Source organism: Saccoglossus kowalevskii, chromosome 5, assembly GCF_978046115.1.
Source record: "Saccoglossus kowalevskii chromosome 5, keSacKowa6.1, whole genome shotgun sequence".
Taxonomy (NCBI): Eukaryota; Metazoa; Hemichordata; class Enteropneusta; family Harrimaniidae; genus Saccoglossus; species Saccoglossus kowalevskii.
This window is the reverse complement of record NC_140645.1, coordinates 21,642,508-21,667,572: the sequence shown is the minus strand read 5'-3', so window position 1 is coordinate 21,667,572 and position 25,065 is coordinate 21,642,508. Positions and strand designations below refer to the sequence as shown.

Sequence of the window (25,065 nt, the reverse complement as noted above, 5' to 3'; positions counted from 1 at the left end):
TCTCAAAAGTAGTAGAAAGATGACTAGTGTATTACTTACTTCAGAGGGTACATACGTAGAGCTACATCCATACCAGGGCAGTAGGAAAGGAACACTGCCAAAGCAGTCTCAAAGAACAATCCAAAATTCAACATGTGGTTCTTCATGCCTTGATGTATAATGGAATTCCTACGGGTCTTGCAAATGATCACATCAGCCCACTGCACTATGACAATACTTGTGAAGAAAGCAGTATGGCAGGTGTACTCCAATATTTTACGTTGATCATAAGTCTACAGCAAGAGCAGATAAAAAATATGTTCAGTAAATAGGCGATTTTCCGTACAATTGCGAGATCTCGTGAGACGCATGAAAGACGCGCACGTCGAACGTCTGCTGTAAAAATCGAACGATTTGATTTTCAACTCAAATTTCTTTATTTCGTAGCTCACATCGACCGGCCGATCTTCGACAGAGGAATATTGCTTCCGAATACCCTGGCTTAATCGAAATTGCCTATCATCAAATGTGGACAGCACATTATTAAGCATGGAAATGTCCCCCAAAATACTTTCGGGTTTGTCAAATCCCACGCGATGTTTGACGCCACTACGACCTTTGTTTGTCCTGTTTTTACGTTCGATTTTATGCATAACGCGCGATTCTCGTAGTGAACGGAAAATGGTCTATTCAGTATTTATTGGTTGTCTGATTTGCGAAGGTCAACTGTTGCAGGGATGAGAAATTACAGTGAACTGGAAAACGGCTTCTTCTCACGACTTTAACAAACTTAATATAGAAATAAATTCAAGTACTGGAAAGGGGGTAATTATTCACTGGGTTTTAATTTAGCTTATTTCGCTGACTGGAAAATGCGCTAAATTAAAACCCAGCGAATATGTAAAATTTAGCATAGAACACATTATCTAAATGACGAAACTTTGAATTTAAAACCCATTGAATATACCTGAAATGGTAAATCAGTGAAATTTAAACCCAGTGAAAATTAGTCATCTTACAGTACATCATCCCTGATAGAAAACTATCAAGTAACTTACCCATTCAGAGCCATAAGCATCATGTAAACTATTCTGCTCCCTATCATCCCAGTCGGCACGGATACCAAAGAGACGCGATGGCAGAAATCCATTTTCTGTCATGATGACAAAGTAGGTAAAGAAGCCACCACTAGCTTGAATCATACCAATCTGTCCATATGACATACTAATTAAACGCTGGTTTACAAGTTTGTCTCCTTTAGGATCACGAGGCTTACGCTTCATGATGTCACTTTCAGCTTCTTCGTACGCAAGGGAGATGGCAGGAACCTGGAAAAGATAACATTTCAATTGTTTGTCTTACTTTCAAAATTCCTGGGTTAAGGTTTTGCCAGGTATGGTTTTGAAAATGTACAAGATGTACCTTGTTTAGCAACATGTGGTTTTGAAAAGGCGAAATACACCTGGTTTTTGCTGAGTATGGTTATGAAATTGTACGATATGCACCTTGTTTTGTCAAGTACTGTATAGTTACAAATAAAGGAGAAAATAATTGGGCAAAATGCATGATTTTTTTTCGTCCACTCAACACCACCATTGACAAACGCATGACATGCGTCTTGAATACTCTTATGTAAAGCTTGAATAGTCGAGACAAACCACAGATTGCTATCCAGAGCGTGAAATGGCTCAAATACAAACAGATGACGCGAGATTACAGGCACAGAACCATGACACTTCCAATCCCCAACTACACCTGCTTTGAAAGATCTTGAGCACATGTACTTACCAGATCAGTACCTAAATCAATACACAGAATAGTCACAGTACCAAGTGGAAGTGGTATGTCCAAAAGAATGAACATTAAGAAGGGTGTAATCTCGGGGATGTTACTTGTCAGTGTGTATGCGATGGATTTCTTCAAATTGTCAAAAATCAACCGACCTGTGGAGAGAGGAGAACAATTGTTACAGAAGAGGATGTGGAATAAATAACGTACACAAGCTTTAAATTTAGAAAATACATTTTTCCCCACAAAGGCACAACATCGGCACCATGGCCACAATTGTCTGGTATTGTTGTGGTTCTGCTTATCAGTTTATTTTGGAGAATATAAAGAACAATAATTGCAAGAAAAATAAGACACATAAAACATATTTTACAGAACAATTTCAACACACTGTACTGGCGGGAGAGAGGTTGTCACAGAAGAAACTGATCCCTCCCTAGATGTTAAGCTTCTGATAGGAATATCTGAAATGTTTATTATATAGTGCAGTTACCCGTTTTAATAGTAATCATCACTACCAATTTTTGAAAGAATATGCTGTGACGTTGACATACCCTTTTTTCTTTTCTCTTTACTTTATATTCGTATTCTTATAAATAATTTGACACAAATACTAAGCGAGTTTTAGTTTATTACAGTAAAAACAGTAAGATTTTGTCATTGAGGGTGTAAAATTAGAACAGATTACCTATTTTGCTTCAAAATATTGTTGATTACCAGTATACAGTCCTTACATATTTACACATAGATATGATGTAAATACTGTAAAACACTTTGAAATAGCTATATACCATTTTAGCGAATTTGATTATCTGAATCTTAATTTAGCTAAAGTGCCAATAATCTCATTGTGAGAATATACTTTATTTTAATTAGCGACATCTTAATTTAGCAAAATTGTGGATTAACTAAAATAACATGCTAGCTAAAGACGCGTTTTACAGTACATCTAGACTCTAGACAAAAGTCTGCACATGTAGGAAATCAGTTCTGATTTTACAAAATCTAGAGCAATCTCAATGACCAATTCTTTGTTTTCACTAAGAAAAATACTTGTAAGTTATGTTATCAATGCAGAAAATATCTGATACTTGCCTTCCTCAACACCAGTTACAATAGAGGCAAAGTTATCATCTAAGAGAATCATGTCAGCAGCTTGTTTACTCACATCACTACCAGCTATTCCCATGGCAACACCTGTAAACAAATTGACAGTATGATCAGTGAATTATTATTCACTCAAAGCGGGGCTCCTCAAACCCCCAGAATTGCACCATGGATTGTTCTTGTTTGAACAAGCCAAACAAAAAAAAAACACTGCGCTTTAGAAGCACAACATTGGTGATGTAAACAGGTAATGTCTAGTAATTGTTGCAGGATGGGCTTCTACAAGTGCAAAAGGGATATAATTCAACAAAGATGCTATAATTGTTTATTTGAGGTAATTATCAACAGTGGTAATCGCATAGGTTAAAACAAGACTGAATGCGGAATAATCTAGAGTGGTGGTCAAATGGTAATTATCCAGTGCTGCTACAAACTTCACTAATATATACGTTTTGCACCACTATTTCAACATTACTGTAAAATCTGTATTAGAAACCACGGCTTCTATTAAAATGGTACAATGCAACAGATGAGATGTGACTTCTATTAGAGCATCTACACATACGAGTAATGATGAATTTTTGGTTCTCAATTATTCAAAAAGAATGGGTGCGACTTCCATTAGGGATGCAGCTTCTAATACAGATTTTACGGTAGTAGCCATATATTCATAAACAAGGATATGTATATTTCACGTTTTGTAACGTAGCTCTGCCACGAGAACATTGACCAGTTGTTTGTTTTAAAATGAGTTGAGATCATAAACATACCAATATCTGCCTTCTTCAAAGCTGGAGAATCATTGACACCATCACCAGTTACAGCCACAATGGCTCCAAGTCGCTGGCATCCTTCAACAATGATCAACTTCTGCTGTGGCGAAGTACGAGCAAACACGATCTCTGTATGATATTGCAAAACATCATCAAGCTGATCTCTGGTCAAGTCTTTCAGTTCGGCACCATGAACAACGCATGCCTTGGCATCTCTAAAATAACAAGTAAGTATAGAAGATGAAGTTGAACATATTTTTTAGTTTTATTCAGAAATACAGATAAAGGTTAGGCATTGCGTAAAATATTGATCAATCTGTATTTCTGAAGATTGTAATTTGTAAACATGTTTCAATTAAATGGGAAACAAGCAGCCTGTTGGCTGAGGTAGCTCCGCTGTTAGCAATACACATTTCAATTAAAGAACAGAAGATATCATTAGAAAATGAACAATATGTATAGTATTAAAGCAATCAGACTTTATGTTTTCAACAAGAATTCAAAAATATCACTTTTACCAAAATTTACAAAAATATTCACTAAAATTACTCTTACCTAGGATTGACTTCGGATACCGGGATATTAAGACGAGCTGCAATGTCTTCTACTGTTTCGTTACCTTCAGAGATAATACCTACTCCTTTAGCAATAGCTTTGGCTGTGATTGGATGATCCCCTGTAACCATGATGACCTGCAGAGCATTAAAATATTAAATAAATGCTACACATAATATTACATATTTCATGTCACAAGGATGAAGAAAATGGAATAAAAATATGGGGTCATTGTACTCAGTTCGGAGAAAATCTCTGTATGAAATGTAAACAGCATATCTGTTTTAGGACGTTTTATCATTGTTTTCTATGGAATGGATACATCTCAATTTTGCTCAGTGAACTACCAGTATATAGTGATAAAAAGATAGTGTCTTTCAAGGTAAATGTTGATGTCTAGAAGTAATACAATATTTTTAGTAGGTTTTTATCAAGGAAATGGCACTTTTTGGCATGTTTTTATCAAGATCTTGATTACTACAACAAACCTTAATTCCAGCACTTCGGCATTTACCAACGGCGTCGGGAACAGCAGCACGTGGGGGATCAATCATAGACATCAGTCCTACGAAGCAGAGACCATCTAATGGAAAGTTGACGTCATCAGCATTGAACTCAAAACCAAGTGGAAACTCATCTTCTGGCAGGAGATACTGACAGAAACCAAGCACTCTCTCACCAAGTCCTCCAAGTTCAAGGTAGGCATTGTTGAAGGCTTCTTTGATTTCATCGTCTAAGGGAATTTCTTTACCATGCATGAGAACGGTGGTACAACGATCTAGAATACGTTCTGGTGCTCCCTTCATGACAAGCAAATAACGTTTATCTTCTGGGTCAGGCTGTTCATGTACTGATACCTGAAACACAGAGTGGAGAGTGAGAGAATGCTTTACACAACTTAGATTATGTGTGCAGGTGATAACTACCCAGAAAATATAGTGGTCCAGACGAACACGTATTTGCATAACCTAGGTATTGGATCAGAAAAATGTTAGTAAAAATACCTGATATTTATTGGTCGAATTGAACGGAATTTCTGCAACTTTTTTGTAGTCTTCTCTCATTTGTTTGACATTACCGACTGTTAACTCTACACACTTCATCAATGCTGACTCTGAAGCATCACCAGTTGTTTCTCTGCACAAACAAAGCAAAATCGTTAGTACAGTTTTTATACACACAGCCATATAATACATTTTACCACTATCAGAGTCGGGCCATATCAAAATGGAGGGATATCTCATTTTTGATTTTTTTTTAAGGCTACAAGGGCAATTCAGAAATTGGATTCAAGTCTAAGCGTACAACGAAAAGACTTGCTGCTTTCTTATTGATCTAAATATTAGGCTGTTAAGGAGGGAAAGACAATCAAGTACAATCTTACAAGCAGCTTTGCATTGACTATGGGTTTGAAGTGGATGTACTGTAGGATTTTCATCCAAGACCACTTTCTATGGCCTGTTACCATAGAGCCAATTATTTTGTTCTGAAAATGTAGTTCCAATTGAAACGTCTCATTATCTTGAGTTCACCCACACCAAAACACAAAACAATAGAAATATTTATAATTGAACTGAACTGACTTCATATTTTCCCCTCAGAGAGAAAAAATTGTTTATTTCAAAAATTGCACACAACGTATAGCTATAAATTCACAGTATCAGCAATCCATTTAAGTTCAAAATAATTGGCTGAACCATCTGAGTTGAGTTAGGTAAATCATTTTAACATTGCCTGCCATAAGTTTTTCTTCATTTCATGGAGGCGATGTTTGCACGTTTGCCTATGAATAAGTCAACAAGCAGTTATGGGTCCCATACGAAGTACTACATTGAGTGTCAAAAATAATAACCTTTTCAATATTGGTACAGTTTCCTGTCCAGCTTTGAATTCAGCTCTATTACAGAGTGCCGCTATGCGACCTAGTGCTCTCCACGTATCAGAGCTTCTGTCATGGGAGGTACCTGAAAGTCAAAATAAGTGGTATCGTTAGATATCACATCTCATCACAGGGTATACTGTAAGCAAAATAGTTAAAATTAAATTGCTGCTGCATCAACAATACATCTCAACTGGACTGATGGTGTCGTAACATCACAACAGCCACCATAATCCATCAGTCATGTGCATTTCACTTGGCGTATTTGTTTTAAGTATCAAAAATGAATTTAATATTTTTGATTTTATACCGATTGAAAAACTGTTGGGGAAAAACAGACGAAAACAGATTTTACAATGAGAAACAACTATGACTTTATTCTCACGTGTGCGTAGGTGACAACCCTCCCGCTTTAAACAAGTTGGAAATTGGTAAACTGGTAAAAAAACAAACAATTGAGTATCCAGTGGCTAAAACGATTTTATCCATAGCAGAAACCCAGCATAGTATATACAGAACACGAACTAGAAGTATAGCGAGTGATCAATACATTCATTTTTTTTGAACACTACTTGAAACACTATGCCATATTCATCAGCACCATGACATTTATTCATCACCGTACAGAAACGTGCAATACACTGTCGCATTTAATCAAATCAGTACTGTAAGGCCAGGGGAAAAAAAATAATTCTGTTTGTTTCATGGAAATTTTAAAATGAGGCAGTGATGTGTTTTTGTTTTTTTGAATACCAAGCTAAAACAGGAGAAATTTGAGCAAGTGCGAGTACAAGCGCATTGTGGAATGCTTTAGAACGAAAAAAAAAAAAAAAACGTTTGAGGCGCATATTTCAAAATGATGCGCATGCAAATGAGAAACAGATTTTTTACTCCGCCTAAACCACTTTATTTTCACAATTCAGTGAAAATCACATTATCTATTTGCAGTGGAAATATCTCTGGAATCAAACATGAATGCCATAAAATCCAGAAATCCTAACAATTTCCAGCAGTGAAAATTGAACGATTTACAGTACATATTAATAACTAAAACTAAATAAAGCAAAACTACTATAGCTTGATTTAGTAGATGTTAATTTCTATATAAAGAAGTTCTAAAAGTTCTCCACCACTTTGTTGAAAGTCACCTCTGCCAAGTAGCACACATGCCCTACCCCGAAAGTTTAAAAAAAAATGTTTTGGTTTTTTCCATATTTGAATTACTTTTATTAAGAAATAGCACCAGCAGCTTAATGCTCTTGGGACATTTTGTGTATATGGGAGCTGTTCACTGTCTTACAATGCTCAGCTAAATTAGAACGGTTCAAAATAAATGGTAAAACATTCATTTCATGAGAGATTCAGGCAAACTTTGCGAGGGAAAATTTCACTGAATTTCACAGAATTTGTTCAGAACAAATGCCATTAAAATCACCAAATCTCAAATTTATACTCGACAGTTCTTGCTATTCTTGAGTGAAAAAAGGCTAGAAAAAGCCAAACAAGTAAGTTTTCTTCCAACTTTCAACCTCTGATTGGAGAACTCTACAGGAGCAAACAAACCAGTACAACAAACATGCATAAAAGATTACAGTGTTAATTTATTACACGTTCCTTTCAGCGAAACATTGTACAGCACAAGAAGAAGTGGAAGTGGTTCATATACCTAATGTTCAAATGATTCAGATAATACGGTTCAAATTTAAAAACTAGTATTAATTACGACAGTACATTCTTATGGAAGAGTTTATGGAATCGCATTAATGTGCGACATTTGTGTTGATAAATATTGATTTTCCCACGATCCAATGCGTTCTTAAAATGGAAATCACAAGTATGAGGTTTGACCTGGGCGCGACTTGCACTGATTACCGACGGGTGACTCCTTCAATACCTTCCAATCGCATGAAAATTGCCTAATTAAAGCTTGGAAACATCTTGTTGATCCTTGTTCCAGTCAAAGTCGCCATCTTTGTTTATACGAGACCCATATATCTATTGTGCTTCAATCTTTCAACAGTTTGGTATGAATCATTCGAACAGTATGCTGGCCAATAACGTGGAAGCAGCTCATCTACAAATTCTGACGACATGTTGCTGTTGCCAATTTTAATATTTCACATGCATGTTTTTGGTTAAATATACTATAAGAAAGCTGGTGAGTATTTTATATCCTTTGGCAAGTAAAAAAAAGTAAAAACATTGCACATTGTCAGACCAGCAAAGATATTTTAACCTTTGATTGTTCAAAGGTGAATTAAGGAGGTTTTCTTCATACTTTCAGTATATTTAGTTGTGCCAACAGAAAAAAAATGTATTCAATATATTCATTCAGAATTTCTTTCATAAATGAAATGTACATATTGCTCAGTATTGCAAAATTTAGATTATGTATAAAACTCCTAATCAATTATTTATTTTCTGTGTAGAAAGACCTTTTACTTTCATTTATAATGATGCAGTAATAACACACTTCACTTTTTTTTAATTTCGGGTCTTGTGCTGTACAAGTTGAACTGAGGATTTGCTTACACTGAATTCTTAACACTGAGGGCGGTGGTCATGGTGCAGCATAAATTTCGTGAAACATTCTACTGTAAAATACTTTATTTTCACTTGGAATTAATTTTCGCTGAAGGAATGTATCGGTGAAAATAAAATGTGCTGAATATACCCTTTTTACTATATTTTACATTCAACTCGAAAGAAATCAGTGAAAATAAATTCCATACAAAACATTAAATTAATTCCAGCTAAAAATAAAGTATTTTACAGTATCTGTTACATGGTATCGATTTCTACCACTATTCAATGACCTCCGACCTATAATACTACAGTTAAACATTGACGACTGTTATCAAAAGTACTGCTGGGGCTTGAACTTCGCATTCATGAGGTAACCCATTTTCAGGGAAAATTTTATAAAATCATATCCCACAGTATAGAGAATATCAAAATGTAGCCACGCAAACTCATAGGGCGTCAAGTCGATTAGTTTTGATGCCTCTGAAGTTCAAGCCTGCTTATGTATTTCCTCAATTTGTTTAGTTAATGATAGTGGACTTAAATTGTGTTCAATTGTAATGGGCCTTATGCACGACCCCAAAGGGTCACTCATCCTGGTATTTTTTGGGGGTATCGTGGACTTCTGACAGTAATTATAATACACTATTCAGTAAGCGTTACAAGCCAAAACGACACCGCATTGACGCAGAGATTTTTTAGTGACATCAAGTGATGCTCGTTCCCACAGTAGAAAAATAAGACAATATACAGGGTCCATAACACCAAAAACCAAATGATTTCCAAGACTTTTCCAGACCTTTTCCCAAACTTTCTTGCATTTTTCCAAAACATTTTGACCCTTAAATTCAGGACAGCATCATCACCAAAGCTCAAAGTTCTGAGGATATGGTAGTTCCCTGCAGAAAACAGGCCTTTTCGAAAATGAATTAATAACTATGAAGAAATTTAAAGACTTTTCAAAGATTTATTTTTCCCTTAATTTAAAGACAACTCAGACTTTCCAGACCTCAAAAAATCAAAAGACTTTTAAAGAATTTTCCCCAACGCTATGAACCCTGACACAAGTCCTTTAGAGTCGCTCAATCTTTTTTACATGATGACCAACAAGCTGACCAACAAGCTAACCAAGCTTGATTTCCAAGATTTTAATAACTCAAGATGCCTACTGTTAGGACAGCAAAAACTGACCCTTTCTCTTGGTGAACCAGGTTGAGAAAATTTGGGAAAATAAAAATGTAATTTGCCTGCACTTAAAATACCAGGATGTGTAACTTTTACAAGTCATGAATATGAACTAAATTTCAATGTGCTATCATCATTCTAGTTAAGTGAAACATGAACATCTTTTTTTACACCATTAGGCCAGACTTTTATTATCCCTTGTTTCGCGAACCGGCCGAATGAACAGGAGCCGAAGATGAAATAAAAATAAAATTGTGGGAGTATCATGATCAAAGTACCGAAGTCTCGCGCAGATGAGAAACAAGGTTATACATGGAATACAATTTTATTTCATTTCTTCTCTCCGATCAATGATCTCACTTACAATTCTTTGAGAATCACACAAATCTAATGGATAAAAAAAAATTTTTAATTTTTTTCTCGCCCTTGAAAAAATTGCCCTAAAAAACTCGAGAAACAAGGAATAAAAAAAGTCTGGCCTTAGGAGGGACCAGTAAGAGTTTATTTTACATTAGCTTGACTCATTTCCTAATGACTGCACGGAATGCTCTGCAGTACAAGGTGTAGACGATGTCAAGCTAGTAAATTGGCATTTTACTTATAAATGGAGGAAATACAGAATTGGTTTTGATTGTTCCAGTCGTACGTGTGATAAACAGATAAGTCAAAATGTTACTAAATTCTTTTGTAAACCCAACACTATATCAAATGTAAATTGATGCAAAATGATTGCCAAAATGCTTGGAATACATTTTTTTGTTTTATCTGTGTTTTATCTACATTGACATATATTTAATGTGCTGGATCCTGATATTTAATAAAACTTTGACACAAGTAAATATTTAAACTTACAGAAGTATTTCACCGTGAAGAACAATGCTACTTTAACAAGCAACATATAGACCGGACCAGACGGAACAGGAGCTAGGGAAGGCACTGAGCAGCTAACATAACAGTGCATTTCATGCAGAGAAAAACTGGAAAGTTCTTACCGGAATTATTCCCGGAGTTATTACCTGACTGATCTTCTGTTGTGTCAGCCTCAACGATTTGGTTATCATACCACATGTGAGCGACAGTCATTCGGTTCTGGGTCAAGGTACCAGTTTTATCAGAGCAGATGGTTGAGGTACTTCCAAGAGTTTCCACAGCTTCTAAGTTCTTCACCAGGCAATTTTTACTGGCCATACGTTTAGCTGTCAGAGTCAAACACACCTGAGGGAAGAAGAAATGTCAGATATACATATTCCACTAACAAGTTTAAATGTATCAAATAAGTTAATACAAAAAAAAAAAGGTTTTGCAACTTCTCCAAGAGAGAGAAACAAAATTTATGCATTTTTTTGTTAAAAACAACGGGATACCCTAGCCAATGTTTAACATTACACAAAAATTTTAGCATCCTGAATGCTGTACATAAAAATTAAAAAGTTCAAGCATAGTCTGTTTGGAACACAAAACAGACAAGAAACCACTGTCGACTTATTGCTAATTCCACAATTTTTCAGCGACTCCAAACAGCACTACGTTTTTACATACTGAGAGTGCACTTATTTTTAATGCACAATTTGATAACACTGCCTTGATGTATAGGAATACAAAAAAAATGTATTTTTCTCATTACATATTTAAAGTATTTATTCTGATGCAAGGAGTAGACCCAAAAATATCAGTGTAGAACACTTACTGTCACAGTAGCCAAGAGACCTTCAGGTACATTAGCAACAATGATACCAATGAGGAAAATAACAGCTTGCAACCAACCATAGCCCAAAATCTTAGCCAGAATGAAGAAAGTGACACCTAAGAACACAGCGACTGAGGTGATGATGTGAATGAAATGAGCAATCTCTTTGGCAATTGGAGTGTCGCCAACTTCCAAACCACTAGCCAAGTTTGCAATACGTCCCATCACAGTTTTGTCACCAGTTTGAATGACAATACCACGACCAGTACCTGTAACAAGAGAAAGTAAAAGAGAATTGTTACAGCTGTTTCTATAGTATCAGAGGTGGCATTAAAACAGAAAATACAGGTGCATATTGAAAAAATGCACTTTGAAAAGAAACAAGATTCATAAACAAATCTATTTGAATAAATTCTCACTACAAATTACACAATACTTATTTTCTAATGGAGTTTCTTCACAGCACAAACTATTGGAATCCATGCACACGTGCAAGTACTTTGGTGACACATTTTATAGCTACGCCCAAAATAGTCCATCATTTATTGCGCAACTGTGACCAAACTACATCATTCTGTTAACATCCACATGCACTTTTTGACCATTCATAAGTAATACACGACAATTTACTCCAGAAAAACAATTTTCTTGGTACATTCCTACATTCTTGCACACTAATGAAGAGTTCAGACACATTCCAAGCTGAACAATTTTCTTGGACTAATAACAAAGCTGGTCAATCCTTTCCCAGCTTTTCCAGCAATAACATTTACTAGTACAAACAGTAAGACACGCACATTGGTATAAGGAATTGGTATACATAAATCATTATGGAAGTATGCCTACTTTAACATAGTAAGATATCAATATGCAGCAAACATTTACAAAAGCCTCATCACATTGTCATTTTTTTGTCCCAATCCATATTTGGAATTTGCATTTCCTAATATGGTTGGATGAAGATATTCCATGCAAATTACCAGCATGCAGTGGTATGAAGATATGCTGATTATATATATCTATATCGATATATCAGCATGTTTTTATCACGTGAGCCAAAGCGAGGAATTTCTTAAATAGTACTGTAAAATCTGTATTAAAAGTCACACCCATGCTTTTTGAACAATTGAGAAACATTCACAATTTCTCATATGTGTAGATGCTCTAATAGAAGCTGCATCCCTTCTGTTGCATTGTACCTTTTTAATAGAAGCCGCAGCTTCTAATACAGATGCACACACACAAGGTTATGTCATGTGACAATATCTTACCTTCTACTGCATTGGTGGAGAAGAAGCAAACATTTCTAGTTTCCAAGGGATTGTCACTGGTAAACTCAGGCGACCTTGACTGTGGTTCAGACTCTCCAGTAAGCGAAGAGTTATCAACCTGAATAAGGAAGTAGTTGTGCATATTAACAAGTTTGGCTTTGTATATCAGACAAAAATTGGACAGGAAACCAGAATTAGGGAAAGATCTCACAGAAGATGGTATTGGCCAGTTGTACTATTCAGTGGGTTTTAATTTTCCTTATTGCGCTGACTGGAAAATGCGCTAAATTAAAACCCAGTGAATATGTAAAATTGAGCATAGAACACATTATCTTAATGATAAAAACCTACTGAATATGCCTGTAATGGCAAATCAGCGAAATTTAAACCCAGTGACCCAGTACTTGATGTATCACAGTAAAATTTGGAACTTCAGTAAGAAAGTTATTTTTATTTATTTTTTGTCATGCTTTCTAGTTGTATCAACTGTATAAATCCTATGTTGGGAGAGTCTTCCTGAATCGGTTCAAACACACCTTATTCTGTGATTCAGCAATTAAACGATTGACATCAAAATATATCTACTTTGGCAGTTTATAGTTTAATTGAGGAAGTCCACAATAAGAACACAGAGGATGAAACCAATCGTTGAAATGCTCAATATTTAAATGAAGACAAATTATTGTGTTGTACTGCATGGTTGATAGATTCAGCGATACCCTGGATGGACTTAACATTGAAAATGCATTAACCCAGTGTGTCAGCCATGCTAACAAATATGTCAACAAACTGATTTACTGAAGACACTGAAATGAAAACATTAATTGGTATGTTCTGATGTGTGCATGTGTTTGGTGTGATCAGCTCAGTGAAAACAAATGTATTGGCTGAAAATGAAAACTATGTCCGGCTTAACAACAAACATGTATTGGTCAAAATAAATGGCGACCAGTGATAAATTGGTGTGGACTCTGAAATGAAATCAAAATCTCTGTACATTCTGACATGTGTATGATGCGATCAGTTTGGTGAGACCGATGGTGGCTGAAAATAAAACCATGTCTGGCTGAACAACAAACATGTATTGGTCAAAATAAATGGCAAACAGTGATAAATTGGTGTGGACTCTGAAATGAAATCAAAATCTCTGGACATTGTGATATGTGTTTGATGCGATCAGTTTGGCGAGACGGATGGTGGCTGAAAATGAAAACGACGGCTGGCTTTACACATATTGCCAACAGTATAGGCAAACGGTGACTAAACACTGAAATGAAAGACATAATTAGTGACTGGCTGCAGATTGACTACACTGGATGGAATGGATTGGGATGGAGTGGTGGGGATAGGCCACTCTACCTTCAAACCGTGACAATCAATAATTCTAATATCAGCTGGGATGCAGTCACCGCCTCGCACTTCGACAATGTCACCCTTCACAAGGAAGTCTGCCTTCATTGTTGACCAGGCACTGTTACGCAAGACAAGTGCTTCCTGTTTCAATACAAAAGACAAGACTGGTTAAAGCATGCAATATACAGGAGATACAACTGAAGAAACCCTTACCTTCATACTACGAGATTCAATGATACGAATATCAGCTGGTATCGTGTCACCACCTTTTACTTCAACTATGTCCCCAACAACAATTTTTTCTGCATTTATTGTGAGCCATTCACCGCTTCTGATCACCAATGCTTCCTACAGATTATCCATTCACATTGTTCATCAGGATATATGCAAATTGACAAGTTAATCTAATCTCGACCATGGACAATAATAACTACACTGCAGAAGTCAATGGGCATTCTTTCAGCATGATGTACCATTTTACTCTGATAACTTTGTACAATAATAATGCGCATATATATATACACGCACACACACGTATACACATAACACACACACATTGAAAGCATGGATTGACCTGCAACTACATCGGGGTGTTTGATATTTTACCTCAATAGAAACAGTACAAGGGTGGACGAGTTTTATCGCACAAGGGTGGTCAAGTCTGTTGAATATGGTAATAATTCTTAAAGTAAATTTTTTGTCAATTTCAACTATTTTGAAATTCAATGCATTAGCTTGCGTTGTTTGTGATGAATAATTGAAAAATACTTAGTGAATTTGAAACCCACTCTTTGAAGAACCAGGGGGTGTGTAGCCTTTGGAAGTAGGTAGAGAGAGGTCATGTATGAGACCCATTATTAGATACTCTTTCAGTACAGCACAGGTAACAAACAAACAAAATACTCAACTTTAAACACATTTAGTACACTGCTCCATGATTTCTGATACTGGTATGCATGTTAACTATTGCACTAACTAACTGGAAGATTGGCAGAGACTACATCCTTACCTTTCTTACAAAAAAATAGTCCATATATAAATTTGTATGTCACCCCACCTTTCAGTGAATTCATTCCCACCTTTATCATGCTATGTTTTTTTTTGTTTTTGTTTTTTTACCCCAATTACAAATTTCCTCACTAAATCCCATCGCAAATTTTTGAGTTGCATTACCTGAGGAACCATGTCTTTAAAACTGTCCATAATCCTAGAACTCTTTGACTCTTGGTAGTACGAGAAACATCCCGTAATTATGACCACAGCGGCCAATACAATACCGAGATAGAGCTGTAAATGAAATGTAAAGCTAACTATAATTCTAGAATAGTACAAGATATTGCTATAAATTCATTCATTGTTAAATGTGATAGGACAATCGTAGAAAGTTGATCATTCACAATGTTAGTAGATTCAAGGTGGGTGAATAGATTTTATGTGAGAACATATTCTGTCACCCAGGTATTAGTAGAGAGAAATGGTTGCATCTTTACAAACGAGTCCTGTACCCAATTTTTTTTCAATTTAATTTCTCACAAATTGAATTTTGATTGGATTGGGTATACTTTAATCATTTACGCCAGATAAAGTTCACCTATTTGGTAGTCGTCTTACCATTATAGCTTTGCAGAATTTCAACTATAAACATTTATTCACTCTTGTTGGTTAATGAAACACACAGTCCGGTGTTTATGTCAGTTAAGCTATGGCGTGATATAAGACGGCAAAATCTATTGGTTCAAATGTGAAATCCTGCAAAGTGTTGTTACAAGAACACTGATTGGTGGATCCAGCTACTTGGCGCACCAATTCAAAACTTTCAATTTAATTTAATCAAATACAGTTTTCCCTAACATTATTACACACAGGTTTATAATGACGATGCATGGTTGACTTTAGCGAAACAATGCAAATTGAACAATATTCTCCAAAGTGCTAACAATTATTGAGATGAAAAAGTTCTTAAAAATTTCAGTAATTCAGGCCAATGCAGACTTAAATATTTAACATAATCTAAACACCCCAAACAAAATCACTCACGTTATCATTTGGCGGTTCTTCCTCCGTTCCAACTTGAATACTATATGCAAAAAAACAAAGAATTGATCCAATCCAGAGTAATGTTGAGAAACCACCGAATAAGCTGGCACAAAATTTTACCCATTCGGGGGTTTTCTTTGGGGGTGTCAATGCATTAGGTCCATCTCTTGCTAAAAACTCTTTTGCTTGTGCTGTTGTAAGACCCTGTAATAGAAAGTTATGACTGATTAGCATGGTTTCTTTGGGGGTAGCATACATATTTGGTAAATCTTTCTATAGTTATTATGAATTGTTCAAACAAAACGATCATAACAGACTTACCGTATTGGGATTTGTTTGGTATCTTGCATACAATTCATCAAAAGGTATTTTGTGATCATCCTATTAAAAAAAAATTGAAGATTTAATTCATGGTAATTCATTTTATTCACAAACTTAAAATGAAACTGCTAAGTCCAACATCTCAATTTGGTCCAATAGAAGTGCAAATAAACAGGAAATTGAATTTATTATATAAAGCTATTAGAATGCGGCTCATTTTGATCATTTACCTAAACACATTCGTGACTAATGGAACATGTACAGATGAGACAAGTTAGTGAATCTATCATTAACAGAAACAGGATCAGAGAGCAAGATATCACAAGGAAATTTCGTACACCACTGATAATTCCCAATGATGGACAACTTTGATAGACAACTTTAAACAATGCGTATGATAACCTGGGCCCTTCAATGAGATTAAAAACTTCACTGTCCGACATTTTTCAGAAAATACTTACAATTTCAATTTCTTGTTTGAGTTCCTCTAAGTCTTTTTTACCCTTCTTTTTCTTCTTTGGGGATTTTTGCTGACTTGGTGCATCTGGAGTTACAGCTACACGGTAGCTATCAGCACGATCCTATCAAGGTAAAAATAACAGAATTGAGAAAAGCTGCTGGTAAAGTTTTAGAAACTTAGAAGAAAAAAAGGCTTTTTAATTTTATATAAATTCTTATATTGTGAATAGATTCTATTATCCTATCAAAAGTACTCAATTGTTATTTATCTGACGAGATCGTTTATTCAAAATTGATAATTACATGTAATACAAAATATTCCATTCTAATACATTGCATCACATCGCATTCCATTCCATACCAATTCAATCTTCTCAATCTTTCAACAGTCATTTGAAATAAAATGTTTCTCAAGAAAGAGTGTAATGGAATGTAGTGTACAGTAACATGTCCATGGGAGTAGAGGACAACAAAGTTTAATATATCACAATAACCTAAAAACCGAGCAATTCATTTAATCTCGACATCTAACACAAAATCAAAAAAGCCAAGCTAAACAATTTAAACGCATTATTCACCTTTCCAAATCAATGAAATCAGTGCGCATTGTAGACTGACATGATAAATCAATCATTACTTGAATTCTATGAAACTGCGTGTGGATAGAACAATTGGAGTAGAAATTGAGCATAAAAATAACCTTAGATTATAAGATGAAATCATGATTAATACCAATCTATATTTATGTTGAAAGATTTCAAATATCAATTATATATTGACATGGGGGCAAGCTCTAATCTGATTATCAGTATAATGCAAAAAAAAAAATACAAGTTTTTCTTTTCAAGACGTAATTATTGAAATGGAAAGATTAAATAACCTCTACTATGCAGGTTGTCATTAGCAGACAGCAGTCATTGCTGTCAATCTACACAAAAATATGCAGTAGAAAAATAAAGCTGAATCAACCAGATTAGTAACAATACTGTGAAATCTGTATTAGAAATCGCAACCCTAATAGAACCAACCCGTATCCATTCTTTTAGAAAAAATGAGAACCAAAATTTCACCATTTCTTATATTTGTAGATGTTCTAATAGAAGCCTCATGCTTTCTTTTGCATTGTCAGGGATTTTCAGAGTCGGTTGCTGGCCATATGGCCTGCTACAAGCCCAAATTGGCCGTTTACTCTGTCCCCTGACCACCTACGCCGGTCTCTCTGCAGCAGTTCGCACTGCCGAGAGCCTTATTTTTTTTGGGCCTGTTACAGGATGATGGCCTGCTATTAAATGCATTTGTGAAACCCCTGACTGTACTGTTTTAATAGGAACCATGGTTTCTAATACAGATTTTCAGTACTAATGTATTTTTTGCGATGTTATATGCAAATATTATTTAAATTTAGATCATCTCATTGCCTTCAAGCAGCTCATTCATACAATAAAGAATTAGTATTATTATTATTATTATTACTACATGCTCTGCACGCACAATCCAGCTTTTTGTCAAAAAAAAATTACCATTGCCCAGGGTGTACTGTTAAATTAATACTATTGGGAGCATCTAGCCATCCCCTAGAATTCTTTGAATTTTTGACAGACAGAGCAACAAAAGAGGAGCTCTAGGTCAGTCATCAATGAATGGTTGAAGAAGGAGTTGTATGAAAGGCACATTGAACAGATTACCTGCTGATATCAACTAATTGATTTCAAACACCCACACAAAAACAGCCAGTACAACCCCATCACAGAAAAGTTGTTTTTATTTTAATGGCAACTTCCACGCATGTCAGTGTAGGTACTCTCTGCTATGTTAATTAGCTTGTGTGTTTTGATGTGAAGAAGGGAATTGTATCAACTAAGTGTTTCATCGTAAGGAAAATTTCCTGTATGAATGAATGATTGAGGTGGTGTGTGCGCTAGTCCTTTTATATCAGGGATTTTTTTAAACAAGGGAACAGGGGCACGGACGGGGCCCTCATACCATGGCCACGTGCCCCCTTACCCTGGGGAGCAGATCCTTTGGCAACCATAAAATTCTGAATGACCAGGGATCACATGTGGCCACAGTCTTCAACTGTGACCTGTCTGATAGTAATTTTGGCCCCAAGTAAGCCATAGAATGTTCTATTTTAACTTAGAATTATCAAAAACTCCACACCCTGGTGGCACCGCTGAATTGCAGTGCTCCCTCTTGCAGTTTTTTTCTAGAAAAACCCTTGTGTACCATATCCTTCCTCACATAATTTTATATCTGGGTTATAAACAGCAAGCCAAGGTATTTGGTAGCAGATATAAACAAACACACATTGATGCTGCAAAATCATTTTGATTATTATCTAACATTACAAATTTGCATTCTTTGATGACATATCTAGAGAGTTAGGTGGCCCGCGTGAACATTTCCACAGACTTGGGGGTGTTTATTCAGATAACAGACTACTACTGCACATGTCTGAGTGAATCATATTCACTGTCAATGCTCAAGTCTAACCAATTTATATAGAGGATATAGTCTCAAAATTGTCAACAGGATATCGTAGCACATCTCCAACAAAAGCACATGCAACAATGACAAATTTTTAAAACTAGCGCCGAAGGCGCATATTAGTTTTTATGTTTATATAAGAGATTGCATACTTACCTTTGGTTAATGAAATTTTAATTTCATAAACAAATGGGATAATTGCCAATTATCATATAATACTGGTTAAATAAAATCAAAATAACAGTGGATAGCTCCCGTAGGGGGCGTCCTTCCCCTGTCATCTGATTTGCATACTTCCAGATCTTTTTGACCACGATATTGATTTGTAGCTATTTATCTGGGGTGGTTTTGGGTGGGAAGGTAAGTATGCAATCTCTTATATAAACATAAAAACTAATATGCGCCTTCGGCGCTAGTTTTAAAAGTTTATTACAGAGTATTGCATACTAACCCCTTTGGTTAATGAAATTTTAATTTCATAAACAAATGGGACAGATTACCAGAGAATATCTCTTGGCAGATAAATACTACCCCACCTGATTATGGAATTGAAAAAATTCCATCCCCCCAACTGTATAACTCCCGCTAACTGAATAATTCTTGCAGTTGCGGAAAGTTACATGCCCTATTGTTTCGTTACAACTTGGCCTGTCACTAGGTAGCCTAACGAGTGTAGGCCCTGTGACTCGGCCGCTAGGTCTTTCAGGTAATAAGAGAGAAAAGTGTTGCTAGTTTTCCAGGACCCGGCTGCTAGCACCTGGGCTAAAGAAGCTCCGCTAGCAAATGCCAGTGTATTACCTATGCCTCTTAAGTCATGCATCTTGGCAGTGACTTTGCCTGCCTCTGTGCTCAAATACTTATCACTATAAGCGTGGTAAACCGTCTCTTTTACCCATCTCGCTAACGTGAATTTCGACGCCGCTGAGCTTTGTTTACCTTTTTGGTAACAAACGAACATCGACCTTTGACCCCTTCTGACCCCGGAAGTACGTTTCTTATAATAAGCTAGCGCACGTACCGGACAAAGAATTCTGTCTTGTTTTTCATTGGAAATATTGCTCAGTGCCGGGATAACGATCGGAGTCGCCGTCTCGTGCAGTTTCTGATTTTTTCCTCTGAATTTTACTGATGTCATTAAAATCGCTTTATCGGGATAAAACACCGTAAAATTGTCTTCAAATGACAGAGCGTGTATTTCGCTAACTCGCCTCCCTGAAGCGAGTGCTAGTAGAAAAACAGTCTTTTTCGTCCAGTCCTGTAGTGACGCCAATTCCTTCGGTTCGTATGGGAATTGTCGTAGCGCTTCAAGGACTACTGACAAGCTCCATGCAGGTGCTTTGTACCTCTCAATGGGGCCCGCCTGTGTAATAAAGCCCTTGAACAGATCGGAGATTGTCGGGTCATCCGAAATGTTTTTGTCTAGGCTTAGTTTGAGTACAGAGTTGATCGCCGATTTATAGTTTTCTACTGTCCCCGGTTTCAACTTTTTTTCGTTGATCAAATAAGAAAAAAACTCCGCTACTTGGGGCAAAGAGGGATAGAGTGGATGTATATCCCCTGCAAGACACCAATTACGAAATTTTTCCCTGTGGTATTGATACAATCCATTTGAGGAATCCCTAAGCCCGGCCGTCGTTGTTTGCGACACTTGGCTTGAAAACCCTTGCGCAATTCTAAATTGCTGGATAGTTTCCACACGTGAAGTTGGTACAGCTCCGGGTTGGTTGGTGTATAACCGCCGGGTTGTGTCAACGTGATTTCTTGTGGCAGGCTTCTCGGATGGTCCGTTAGCAGAGACAGCAGTAACGGAAACCAAGTCTGAGACGGCCAGTTCGGTGCCACTAGAATCATGTGCGAGTTCTCCGATTGTTCCAGTTTTTGTAACGTTCGGTGGATCAATGGAAATGGTGGGAATGCGTAACTGAACATTCCGCCCCACTCCATCTGAAGTGCGTCCCACGTCAGTGACTGTTTGTCCGGATAACGCGTCACAAAAACGGGACGTTTTTTGTTTTCCGGTGTTGCAAACAGATCTACCTGGGGTTCCCCCCACATGTCGAACACTAGGTTTACTGCCGTCTGTGACAGCTCCCATTCTGTGTCGTCGTAGGGTTTCCCCCGGGATAGCGAGTCCGCTACACCGTTTTGGACTCCCGGTATATGTTTGCACATCAGCTCGACTTTGTTTTGTGCACACCACTTTAGCACTGCTACAGCATGGTCGTTTAACGACTGTGATTTCGTTCCCCCTTCCTTGTTGAGGTAAGCTACTACAGTCTGATTGTCGGATCTTATTAACACGGCCCGGTTTTTTACCGCTTTTTTGAAGGATTGCAGGGAGAACTGCACCGCTAGCATTTCCAGTCGGTTTATGTGAAATTTCCTTTGTTTTTCGTTCCACTGACCGTGTGCAATCCCGTCCATGCAGTGCCCTCTCCAGCCCGTCATGGATGCGTCCGTCACCAACGTTACTGTCGGTTTCGCCTTGTCCATGGGAATCCCCGCCGTGAGGTTCTTGAGGTTGCCCCACCACGGAAGTGATTCCAGAAAGGCCGGTGTGAACAGTACCGGTTTTTCGTATTTTATCCCGTCCTTTGATAGTCGCATTTTTAACTGTGCGTCTAACACTAGGCGTTGGATCGGTCTGGACTGTAGCGCCGCTCTCGGTACTAAGCCCCTCATCAAAGTTAACATCCCCACTAGTCGCATTACCTGGCGTAGTGTGGCTTGTTTTTGTTTTAGAAATGATTGTATCATTTTTTGTACATTGTCGATTCTGTGCTGGGCTGGTCGGATCATGCCTTTCTCCGCATCCAGTTCCATGCCCAGAAAGACTATTTTCTGCGTCGGTATTAATTCTGATTTTTCCATATTTATCAGAAAACCTAGCTTTAACAGTAGACTGACAGTCCGCTCGGTTGATTGACAAATCAGGTTCCGATTTTGACTTTTTATCAGCCAGTCGTCTAAGTAGGGGTTGACGTCTGCTGCGTTCTTGTGCAGTAACGCCACCACTGTGCGTAGAACTTTTGTAAACAGAAGTGGGGCTGACGTCAGGCCGAAAGGTAGGACGGTGTACTGATACGTTACACCGTTCACCACGAATCGTAACAAGCGCCTGCTTTCTGTGTGTATTGGTATGTGCAGGTAAGCGTCGGTCAAGTCGAGGGACGTCATCCAGTCCCCTTTTTGAATTGACGCTCTCACTAGTGCCGGAGTTAACATTTTGAACGTTTCTTTCTTCACAAATTTGTTCAACTCCTTTAAATCCAGCACCAGCCTGTACCCACCGTTGGATTTCTTGACGGGAAATAACCTCGAGATGAAAGAATTTTTCGGGTTTTGTACCGGCTGAATTACCTTTTTTTCGAGTAGTATTTCCACGCTTTCTTTCAGTATTGTTGACTGAGTAGAGCCCGGTTTCCCCGAAATACATGTTCTTTTTTTGCATTTCGGTTCTTTTATCAACGGTATTCGATACCCGTGTGTTATTATCGATATCACATACGGATCGTTTATAGTTTCTTTCCACCGGGGAATACATTTCTGCAGACGCAGTGCCACCGGCGTCGAGGGACTCACCAACCCTCGGTCGCTTGTGGCGGTATACATTGACATCGCCGATTTCTCCATTTCCCCCTGGAGTGAATGCGGCGTTATATCCCCGTTTAACGTCCTTCCCCCCCTTTTTTTCCAACCTGGAGGGGAGTAGGGACTCTGCCTTACGGGTTTCTGTTTTTTCACCGGTCGATGCGTCATTCTCCCTAGGTCCACGCATTCGGCCGGTTGTTTGTTTATACGATCGCCCACCGACCTGAGGTGCGGCCGACCGTGTTTTTGTTGTGCACGATTGAGTTCCCGCCATCCTGGGCACTGAACAAAATCGCTTAATGCACGATGTTTTGCACGACTTGGTTCCCGCCGACCTGGGCACTGAACCGAATCGTTTAATGCAAGTGGTATATGTGTAAGGGGATCTGTGGTTTGATTTGTTTGACAAAAATACTCGGAGACTTGAGTAATATTTGACATGTTTAATCGCACCTTGTTTTGATACATTACCATATTTGCTGACGTATAGTCAGGAAGACTTTTTAGTGTTACCAGTCTGTTTCGAGAATTGTTTATTCTGTCGCTGCTGGTTTTCACTTTTTCCTTTTGCCTGATTCGGGTTTGCCTTTGCGTTTCCCTTGGGCTGACCCGTAGTAGCTTGGTTAACTGGCTTCGCCTTGGTCGCGATGCTCTGTTTGTTATTAGCGGCTTGCTTGGCTTTAAAGGCGCCTTCGATCATCACACGGTTAACTTTTGCCGCTGCTTTCTCATTCAACTTAGAATTCACAGCGCTGAGTTTTCCGTCGAATAATTTGGTCCCTCTGAAATCGATCGTCGCCAATTCGTTCTTGATTTCAGCGTTAGCGGCTGTCTTTAGCATAGCGGACCAAACTGCTGCACGGCGAGAGTGTTGAATAGTCGCTCGTAACTGGAGGTGACTCTGTATTATGTCAGCGTCGACGACGTTAGTCGCGACCAACAGCGGCTCTAATGTGCTAAACAGTTCATCCTTGGTGATGTTGCCCGTTTTGAATTTCGCTAACTGAATTTGTGTAGTAGTAGTGAAAAATTCTCTATGGCTTAATGCAAGAGAAGTGTCCCAAACGTTGTTTTCCAATCTACATAGCGTTGACTGGGACAGGCAATACGGGATGTAAACTTGTGGTTTGCCGAGTGGATGTTTCGTTATACTTCCTTCGGCGACCATTTCCCGGACGCATGGCTCCAGTTCTGGTGGTTGTACGCCGAGAGGTCGTTCGTGCAGGCTGGCGTCGGTACCGACCGGTGTTTTCCACTCATCAGCGGGCGGTATGACTTTTTGGTAGCGTCTGCTCCAATCGTCCCGGTTAGTCCCCAAGAAGTCGTCCTTGGTGGCTGTAGCGGTTTTCTCGGTAACTTCACGATCCCATTTGCCTCCTCCGATCACGCGTTGTGTTATAGCAGCGCCCTGTGTCAGTCGGGGAGACCATGGTAGCATTGCTGAAGTCGTAAAAGTGTCCTTTTTCGGCAGTGTAGACAAACCGATCGAGAAACGTGGGGCGTCCGCCATCGGTGGAATCGGTAGAGGTAAGATTTTCTTGACCATAACCGCACCTTTCGTGATAGCATCGGAGCGGATTTTGAATTCGGGGTCCTCCTTGTCGGTACCACTCGCTGTTGTGGTTTTCGACGAGCCGGCCTCCCCCGCGTTGCTTGTAGCATCTTCAGTAGAAAAAATCACGCCTGCCTCAGCCAGTGCGTCTTCAACATTTTCTCGCACCACTGTTGTGTAGGATTTTTTCTTTTCCGCCTGGAGAGCGCTGACTCCATGCTTTTGGTGGTACCTCTTCGTCTACTGGGTTTTCCAAAACTTTAATTTTTCTGGTCAGTAGATCCACCTTGTTCTGTAAATGAGCTATAACACTTTGCTCATTGTCAGTCTCCTTTGGACGTTTTTGGCTGGGTTCGTCTGCCAATAGTTCGTCCTCAGCGTTGGTTGGTACCGATGAAACCGAAGACTCCTCCAAATGACGTTTTTTGGATTTCTTCTTTCCTGATTTTCCCGTTGACTTGCGTAGGCGGGAATCTCAGTTCCAAGTTTCTATCGGCCAGGCGAGGCAAACACCGCAG

The 25,065-nt window shown here is 38.0% G+C and overlaps 1 protein-coding gene across 2 annotated transcripts in view; it reads right to left on the bottom strand.

Moving 5' to 3' along the window:
• LOC100370816 (sodium/potassium-transporting ATPase subunit alpha-3) overlaps window positions 1-25,065 on the bottom strand; it is a 65,740-nt gene that overhangs the window by 1,599 nt on the left and 39,076 nt on the right. Inside the window, exons 2-18 of one of the 2 annotated variants that reach the window (XM_006819663.3) lie at window positions 16,920-17,039; window positions 16,459-16,518; window positions 16,138-16,341; window positions 15,274-15,387; window positions 14,314-14,448; window positions 12,748-12,865; window positions 11,477-11,745; window positions 10,782-11,004; window positions 6,055-6,166; window positions 5,207-5,339; window positions 4,691-5,059; window positions 4,203-4,339; window positions 3,645-3,862; window positions 2,863-2,964; window positions 1,768-1,922; window positions 1,038-1,307; window positions 40-272 (exon numbers count right to left, since the gene is read on the bottom strand). In XM_006819663.3, coding sequence (XP_006819726.2) covers window positions 40-272; window positions 1,038-1,307; window positions 1,768-1,922; window positions 2,863-2,964; window positions 3,645-3,862; window positions 4,203-4,339; window positions 4,691-5,059; window positions 5,207-5,339; window positions 6,055-6,166; window positions 10,782-11,004; window positions 11,477-11,745; window positions 12,748-12,865; window positions 14,314-14,448; window positions 15,274-15,387; window positions 16,138-16,341; window positions 16,459-16,518; window positions 16,920-17,039 — 2,972 coding nt within the window. The remainder of the gene's footprint in view (window positions 1-39; window positions 273-1,037; window positions 1,308-1,767; window positions 1,923-2,862; window positions 2,965-3,644; window positions 3,863-4,202; window positions 4,340-4,690; window positions 5,060-5,206; window positions 5,340-6,054; window positions 6,167-10,781; window positions 11,005-11,476; window positions 11,746-12,747; window positions 12,866-14,313; window positions 14,449-15,273; window positions 15,388-16,137; window positions 16,342-16,458; window positions 16,519-16,919; window positions 17,040-25,065) is intronic. The other variant, XM_085499224.1, reaches the window with a different exon arrangement.